Here is a 9,398-nt window from a genome sequence, read left to right as displayed (position 1 = left end):
TCTCCAGAGGGTGGTACGGTCTGCCCAACACATCACCGGGGCACACTGCATGCCCTCCAGGACACCAATAACACAGGAAGGCCAAAAATATCAAACAACATCAACCACCCGAGCCACGGCCTGTTCACCCAGCTATCATCCAGAGGGCGAGGTCAGTACAGGTGCATCAAAGCTGGGACCAAGAGACAGCTTCTATCTCAAGACTGTTTTATTTTAAGGGATGGATCAGCATTTATATTGCAGATAGATTGTTGCTTCCATCAATGTAATTGTCTGCACCATATATTTTGGGGGTAAATATATTCATATACAGTTGAAGTGGGAAGTTTACATACACCTTAGCCAAATACATTTAAACTCCGTTTTTCACAATTCCTGACATTTAATCCTAGTAAACATTTCCTGTCTTAGGTCAGTTAGGATCACCACTTTATTTTAAGAATGTAAAATGTCAGAATAGTAGTAGAGAATGATTATTTCAGCTTTGATTTCTTTCATCACATTCCCAGTGGGTCAGAAGTTTACATACACTCAATTAGTATTTGGTAGCATTGCCTTCAAATTGTTTAACTTGGGTCAAATGTTTTGGGTAGCCTTCCACATGCTTCCCACATGCTTCCTTAAGCCATTTTGCCACAACTTTGGAAGTATGCTTGGGGTCATTGTCAATTTGGAAGACCCATTTGCGACCAAGCTTTAACTTCCTGACTGATGTCTTGAGATGTTGCTTCAATATATCCACATAATTCTCCTGCCTCATGATGTCATCTATTTTGTGAAGTGCACCAGTCCCTCCTGCAGCAAAGCACCCCCACAACATGATGCCACCCCCGTGCTTCACGGGATGGTGTTCTTCGGCTTGCAAGCCTCCCTCTTTTCCTCCAAACATAACGATGGTCATTATGGCCAAACAGTTCTATTTTTGTTTCATCAGACCAGAGGACATTTCTCCAAAAAGTACGATCTTTGTCCCCATGTGCAGTTGCAAACCTTAGTCTGGCTTTTTTATGGCGGTTTTGGAGCAGTGGCTTCTTCCTTGCTGAGCGGCCTTTCAGGTTATGTCGATATAGGACTCTTTTTACTGTGGATATAGATACTTTTGTACCTGTTTCCTCCAGCATCTTCACAAGTTCCTTTGCTGTTGTTCGGTGATTGATTTGCACTTTTCGCACCAAAGCACGTTCATCTCTAGGAGACAGAACGCGTCTCCTTCCTGAGCAGTTTGATGGCTGCGTGGTCCCATGGTGTTTATACTTGCGTACTATTGTTTGTACAGATGAATGTGGTACCTTCAGGTGTTTGGAAATTGCTCCTAAGGATGACCCAGACTTGTGGAGGTATACAATTTTTTTCTGAGGTCTTCGCTGATTTCTTTTGATTTTCCCATGATGTCAAGCAAAGAGGCACTGAGTTTGAAGGTAGGCCTTGAAATACATCTACAGGTACACCTCCAATTGACTCAAAGGATGTCAATTAGCCTATCAGAAGCTTCTAAAGCCATGACATCATTTCAGGAATTGTTCAAGCTGTTTAAAGGCACAGTCAACTTAGTGTATGTAAACTTTTGACCCACTGGAATTGTGATGCAGTGAATTAAGTGAAATAATCTGTCTGTAAACAATAGTTGGAAAAATGACTTGTGTCATGCACAAAGTAGACGTCCTAACCGACTTGCCAAAAGTCTGTTAGCAATAAATTTGTGGAGTGGTTGAAAAACGAGTTTTAATGACTCCTAACTGTATGTGAACCTAACTCTATGTAAACTCAGACTCCTAACTGTATGTGAACCTAACTCTATGTAAACTCCGACTTCAACTCTATTTTATGTCGGAAAGAGTCAGTTATACGTTTCTGTCCTAGTTATAAACAAGTTATCATCTAGTAGGCTTCACCACTTACCAGAATAAGACACGCATTTAAATTCTATTAATCAAAATATATGTTTGCAAATGTAACATGATGATTGAGTGTCTATATAGCTGTACCATAATATTTGCATTGCTACTAAGTAAACCTCCAATTGGTCCCCCCTATTCCACCCACTAAAATCCCTCCTCATCCCGAGTTGGGTTGTCATCCCAATGCCCGGCAGACCACCCTCGACCCCCCGGATCCCATAGCCCCGGAGAAACCGGGAACCATCCTTCCAGAACAGAAGTAGATCAACTGCCAAATGCATTTCCATCGCCCTCACCTCGATTTATATTATATATAATTAGCTGTTAATGTTTGTAGTAATGTAGGCAATTTATGCAAAGGATTTTTACCTCTCACCAGTCTCGCCATTACCAAAATTACATTATGGCAAGCAATTATTATATTAGCAAACAACTATTGTGAATCTTCCTATATTGTCCCTAACATCTTTTACCCCCTCGCAACAGTTGTGGGATACACACACACACACTCATACACATTCAACCCCTTTCCCCCACAACAACCATAGACTCAGATTCTCAACAGTTGCACCATCCAGAACCCAAATCAAAAAAGGTCTTGATTTACAAATGCATATACAGTTGCAGCTGTATGAGAAGGCCTGCAAAACTGTATAAAAAAAAGGTCAGAAATGGGGAGATTTGATTAATCATTGTCATGTCCTAGATGATGGAGGTCAGATATACCCCATAGACCATATTCGCAAGCATCTCTATGCAGACTGTTAAATAGCCATCACTAGCTGGCTACCACCCGACTACTCAACCCTGCACCTTAGAGGCTGCTGCCCTAAATACATAGACATGGAATCACTGGCCACTTTACTAATGGAACACTTGTCACCTTAATAATGTTTACATACTGCTTTACTCGTCTCAAATGTATATACCCTATTCTATTCTACTATATTTTAGTTAATGGCACTCCGACATTGCTCGTGCTAATATTTATAAATTTCTTAATTCCATTATTTTACTTTTAGATATGTGCATTGTTGTGAATTGTTAGATATTGGAGCTCGGAACACAAGCATTTCGCTACACCCGCAATAACATCTGTTAAATATACTCTACCGTTCAAAAGTTTGGGGTCACTTAGAAATGTCTTTGTTTTGAAAGAAAAACACATTTTTTTGTCCATTAAAATAACATTAAATTGATCTGAAATACAGTGTAGACATTGTCAATGTTGTAAATGACTATTGTAGCTGGAAACGGCTGATTTTTAATGGATATCTACATAGGTGTACAGAGGCCCATTATCAGCATCCATCACTCCTGTGTTTCAATGGCACGTTGTGTTAGCTAATCCAAGTTTATAATTTTAAAAGTCTAATTGATCATTAGAAAAGCCTTTTGCAATTATGTTAGCACAGCTGAAAACTGTAGTGCTGATTAAAGAAGCAATACAACGGTCAGTCTTTAGACTAGTTGAGTATCTGGAGAATCAGAAATTGTGGGTTCGATTACAGACTCAAAATGGCCAGAAACAAATAACTTTCCACTGAAACTCGTCAGTCTATTAATGTTCTGAGAAATGAAGGCTATTCCATGCGAGAAATTGCCAAGAAACTGAAGATTTCGTACAACGCTGTGTACTACTGCCTTCACAGAACAGCGCAAACGGTCTCTAACCAGAATAGAAAGAGGAGTGGGAGGCCCCGGTTTTACACTCTCATTTAAACTCCTTGTTTGTTGAAACAATGAACAAACGCCACCTGCTGGAGAAAGACCGAGTTTCTGCGAGTTATGCCTTCCTCTTCCTTTTTGTTAATCAGTGGTCTCACGCCGAGGCAGCTCGGTTCCAAATCGAATGCAATCTACTTTCAGCAGGTGCAAAACACGACTACACGCTTGCCTGGGCAAGATTGATCGAACCCCCTCATTGAAAACGACATAAATTGACTATTTCGAGTTAGTTATAAATGGGCGCGTTCGACATTGCAGCCGACTTTAAATGCAAGTCGAGACTGACTGATCTACAAATCACCTTGCATCATTAACCCTTTAACAAGCACACCAATATATATATATATATATATATATATATATATATATATATATATATATATATATATTAGTCTAATGCACTGTTGGCACATTGTGTCAGCTTCTTCAACCACAAGACCTACAACCCACAGCCTTGTTGCCCTAGGTCTGGAATTTCAGAGACTAGGGGATGTTCTCATTTGGACAAAAGGCTGTCCTCTCCTCGAATACTCTGTCCTCCGTGACCCAGAAACCGATAAGTGGTCGAGTGTCAATATGTTAGTAGGTGAACTGAGAAGTGTCCTTGCACCCTCATGTCAAGGAAGCACAAGATTATCCTACCCGAGTCCTTTGCGGGAGGGGCACGTATTTAAAAACGACATGCTACTTATCCTTTTATTCATAAAACTATCTAAATGACTTTGTACTACTTTAAACATTTAATTTGCATGTGAAGGAGTCTTCATACATGTGCATTTGTTTCCACATTTCCTCGCCTCCTCTCTTTGATGACCTTTGACCAGTTTCAAAAAGAGGCGATGAGATGACGGAAGAGTTAGCTAGGCTAATTGAGAATGTCCCTAAGTCCACAATGTGACTATCAAAATGTGGGAATGATAGTGTAGCCTGAAAGCCAATCTATGCTTGATCCACAAATGTGGTCGAAGGTGTGACACAATTGCGAAGCCTCCGGAGGCATGCAGAGGCCAAATCAAGCTCCGTACCACATCACTGTGCGCCTCTCACATTTTGTAACAATGCAGAGGGCACTGTATAGCTCATCATTGGCATGATTGGTTGATGATAAGTGGGGGCAGGAGGTCCTGTATAAACATTGTTCTGGCTACTGTGGCGGCTGCATCTCAGTAAGTGCTATACGGTCACAGCAGATGGCAGATTTACCATGCAGAGCCTTTAAGAGCTTAAATCAATCCTCTTCAATAGCTTGCATTTCGTAACATGCTGCAATATCAAAACCAGCCAGTGCAGGCCAACGTATACTGGGAGACTGAAATGTGGGATATGACTCTCTTATTGGCTACACACGCCTCCAACTCAATCAACAAGTTTGCATGCACAAAAAACACCAGAACTACATAACAGGCGTGCCATCTCTCACAGACTATAGAGGCCTTTATTGGCATTACCGCAACAGTCGGGCACAAAACCATCTTCTGTACATCACTGTTCCCTTATTGAATCACTACAACAAGAGTAAAATACTATTTATATACATTCTAATTTCATCATTCAGTGACATCTAGGCAGGTGACCAGAGAGGTGGTGGGTGCGAGTGAAGGTGCGATGGCAACGGGGGCAGGAGTATGGTCTCTCCCCAGTGTGGGTCCTCATGTGAATTTTAAGGTGGTTGGCCAAGCGGAATCTCTTGTCACACTCTTGGCAGGGATATGGCCGTGAGTTATTGTGGATCCTCATGTGTCTGGTCAGATCAGCAGAACAGATAAACCGTCGGTGGCATTCAGAACATTCAAATGGCCTCTCCCCAGTGTGGATGCGCTTGTGTTTGGTCAGATCTCCAGACTGAGTGAAGCTTTTACCGCACTCGGTACAGGTGTATGGTTTCTCACCTGTGTGAGTGCGCTGGTGGTTCTTCAGGTGTTCATGTCGGAAAAATGTCTTGTCACACACTGTGCAGTGGTAAGGCCTCTCACCTGTGTGTGTGCGCTGGTGGGTTTTCAATGCTGCACTGTTTATGAACTTCAGCCCACAAACCCCACAATGGTAGTTCCTTTCATTGTTGTGGATCTTCAGATGCAACTTCAGATAATTTCTGTAAGCAAAGTCTTTACCACACACAGTACACTTGAAAGGTCTCTCCCCTGAGTGTGTGCGCAGGTGAAGATTCAGACAGTCCTTGTATGCAAACCGCTTGTCACATTTGGAGCAGGAGAAAGACTTCTCGCCAGAGTGAATAGTCATGTGAACTCGGAGGCGCCCCATCCTGGCAAAATCCTTTCCACAATCCTGGCATTTGAATGGCTTGACCCCCGAGTGTATCATCATGTGTTTGCAATGACTGCTGGCTTCTGAGAAGCTCTTGCCACACTCCTTACAGACGTAGGGCTTCTCGCCGGTGTGTGTGCGCATGTGAATGCGCAGATTCCGAGGACTAGAGCAGCTTTTGCCACACTCTGAGCATGGCATGCCGATGTTCAGACAGACAGGGCCATTCTCAAGCTTAGTGTCCTCAGGCTTGTGACACTGGTGAGGCCCCAGTCCCCAGCAATTCTTGAAGCTCTTTCCACAGTCAGCGCAACTGAGGTACCCATCGGTGAAAGCGACAGACATTTTGTGCCAAACCTTGCAGTGAGTATGCAGTCTGGCTATGTACTGGAAGCTGCGGGCACAATAGGGGCAGGGGTGGAGTTTTCTCAGAGAGGGAGAGGGGTGGGCCTGGCGGGTGTGGACGTGTAGCTGCCGTGAGGTATGGAACATGCAGCTACAGTGGGGACAGCTGTGTGTGGGGGCATACACGGTTTTACTCTTTGAGACGTGGCTTTTCAGCATGGCCAGGTACTGCTTCGGGTGTTTGGTCTTGATGTGGTTCTCCAGGAAGTAACAGTCAGTGAAGGAAATGGTGCAGTGTGGACAAGGAAAGAACTGAGAAGTAGAGACTGAGGAAGAGGGAGGGACAGAGCAGTGGAAGGATGGTAGAAAGAGTGAGAAGAAAGCGATGTAAGGAGGAAACAGAACACAAATGTGATTTCTTACATTAACTCATTCAACAATAAAATACTTGAGTAAATATCTTTGCTGAATATTAATTTCAAAGTTTGCAAAATTAATGTTCAAGTGATGCTCAGGTAATCCCATCATCCATTTCAAATGCAATGTTGAGGGTGAACTGGATGTATGAACTATGCCTTACCTCCATCTGTCTCGTCTGGGTTTTCCTCCTTCACCAAACACACTTTAGTGTCTCGCAGAAGAGTCTTAACCACCACCTTATGGATTAGAAAGATGAAGAAACCACAGTATGCATGAACCAAAAGTCGAAACACTTATCTAGTTACTAACTGTCACATGTTGGGAACTCTTCTTACATTAGACAATCTTGTTAGCATCACCATAGGACTCCTTGATATCTGGCTACACCCGGTCATTGGATTAGATGTATTTTGATGTTTGATGTGCTTCTTCTGGAAGGAAGGAACTGAACGGTTTTGTTCCTCTCCCATTCCCTGCTGTTCAAAGTCTGTTGGTTCCTCTTTGATTTGGATGGAGCTGATACAAACTCCTTTAGTAATGTAGGGTGCTTGACTAATGTCTGGTTCTTCTCTATTGCAGTCAACATCATCTGACTGTCTTCCACACACTGTTTTGATGGGGTCTCGATGTTGTTTAGACATCTTAGTTTGGTTGTGTTGCTTTTTCCCAGGTTTGCTCTTCATCTTGTTGACTGGAGTGCTTCTTCATTTGAATTCTGTGGGGAAAAGAGCAGGTTTTATTGAGCATCACCCTTAGAGAGCTATACCAGGCAGGGATCATACTAATATCAAACCAGGGTCTGTAGTGACGCCTCTAGCACTAAGATGCAGTGCCTTAGACTGCTGTGCCACTCATGATCCCTAAACTAACTAGCTAATGTCTTGAGCTGCTAGGATTTGTATTTCATTAGGATGCCCATTAGCTAAAGCAGTAGCTACTCTTACTGGGGTCCACACAAAACATGACATATTACATAACATTCATCAATTAGGTACAGCACAAGGACAGAACATACACTTTAAATTAGAATACACACTTTTATACATTTAAGCCTTGGCATTCCATGCATTATATAGTCATTATAATGGCAATACTGCAGCCATTCATTTCCCATACATTGCCATCCTTTGCTCTACCGTTAAAATCGCTTTGTCTAAAAGCCGATTTATGCGGTCAGAGGCTCCATTTGGATGGTGTGAAGCAAATGGATGGCGTCTCCCAAATGTTGTAACAATGTGGAGGGCTCCATTTAGCTCCTCCGCATTGACATGATTGGGTCACGGTAGGTAGGGTTGGGAGATCCTGTATAAACACAAACTCATTCCTTGGCAACTGCCTTTACAACAGATCTGCGCTGCTTGACAAAGTGCAATAAGTATAAATGCCCTGACTTCTGCAGAGGCGTATTGCCGTAAATGCTGCACGGCCAATGCAAACATCAGATTGACCACTTAGCACCTTTAAACAAGTCAGGATATCATAATCTCGCAGCATCCTTGAACTCTGATATAATAATCTCACAGCAGAAATTGTTTTGTAAACACCAGATAGAATCTCAGAACATCAGGGGTGTAGTCATTAGTCCAACCACGAGTTTCTATTGGACAAATTCAGATAGGTCCCTCCCCGTTTCGTTCCTTTTGCTTCCGTTAAAGAAACGTTTTGCAACAGAATCAGCTAATGAATAGCCCCTGGAACCATCCTGTCCTTGGTTCTTCCGTTTGACGTCAATCCTATGTATTCGTGTGATTCATAGATGCTAATGAATGCAAGTGCAACCAGATGGGGAGAGGCAATGCAAGAGGGTGTACTCTGCCCAAAATCTGTCCACGTTAAGCAGATCATTAATTATGTATGGCGTTTTTGTATGGGGTCGGGGCAATGAGAGTGTCGAATTAAGTCAAGATAAAAAAGTAAATGCTATTGTAATACGTGCGGCTTATTTGATATAATAGAAGTTTGGTAATGCTTAGGTTATTACGAGTGTACTGATATAAGTGTGATGCACTGACATCCCGGCAACTTTGAGAAAATCACTTTATACTAGAGCTGTCCCTGTTGAAATTCAAGACGGTCTACGGGCGTTGGACGTTAACTCCCCTCATAGAATATTCAAAAAACGAGATGTATCCACCTATCTAAAGAAAGCAATAGGGGGGACCTCGCCGTTGTCCTCTGTTGACAACGAATCCCCATTGTTAGGGCGGAGACACACGCATCTCGTCATTATATCCAGTATCTTTGGTGCAACACACGACAACGAAAATGCAATAATCACATGGAGTTTCACAGAAGTCGTTAACGAGTAGTCTTGTCTTTGTTGATAAGAACAATACAACAAAGGCTAACATATTTTATATCTCGTAAATGCTCAATGATAGAAGGGCAAACACAGCCTCGCCTACCTTTGTCGACGCCATAAAAACGCTGCACTTCCTAGTTTATGTCCTTAAAGTGCCTACTAAACCTGGCCTTGACCAATCAGGTAATGGATCCTCGATATGCCGCTATTTGGAGGCGGTTTATTGATGTGGATTCTTAAAGCAATATCCCTAAAAAATAAATAATACTGGAAATGTGTGGTATGTTTCTCATAATAAAAATAGGTATTTTACTGCAATAATAACAGGCCTCTTCTGCTGTCAGAATGTGGGAATGATACTGTACAGCATTGGTTCCCAACCGTTTTTAGTTACTGTACCACCAACTAAATTTAGCTTTGCTTGGAGTACCCTTGAAGTA

The 9,398-nt window shown here is 42.4% G+C and overlaps 1 protein-coding gene across 1 annotated transcript; it reads right to left on the bottom strand.

Annotated features, from left to right (window-relative positions):
- Positions 1–5,024: 5,024 nt before the first annotated feature.
- Positions 5,025–9,116, bottom strand: LOC139422573 (zinc finger protein 436-like). Its single transcript, XM_071173720.1, has 4 exons — positions 9,062–9,116; positions 6,992–7,371; positions 6,817–6,892; positions 5,025–6,562 (listed from the first exon to the last, which is right to left on the bottom strand). The coding sequence occupies exons 2-4, from the start codon at positions 7,337–7,339 to the stop codon at positions 5,178–5,180; spliced, it is 1,809 nt and encodes a 602-aa protein (XP_071029821.1). The 5' UTR covers positions 7,340–7,371; positions 9,062–9,116; the 3' UTR covers positions 5,025–5,177.
- Positions 9,117–9,398: the final 282 nt, after the last annotated feature.

This window comes from Oncorhynchus clarkii, chromosome 2 (assembly GCF_045791955.1).
Source record: "Oncorhynchus clarkii lewisi isolate Uvic-CL-2024 chromosome 2, UVic_Ocla_1.0, whole genome shotgun sequence".
In the NCBI taxonomy this organism is placed as follows: Eukaryota; Metazoa; Chordata; class Actinopteri; order Salmoniformes; family Salmonidae; genus Oncorhynchus; species Oncorhynchus clarkii.
This window is presented reverse-complemented; position numbering and strand designations above follow the sequence as displayed.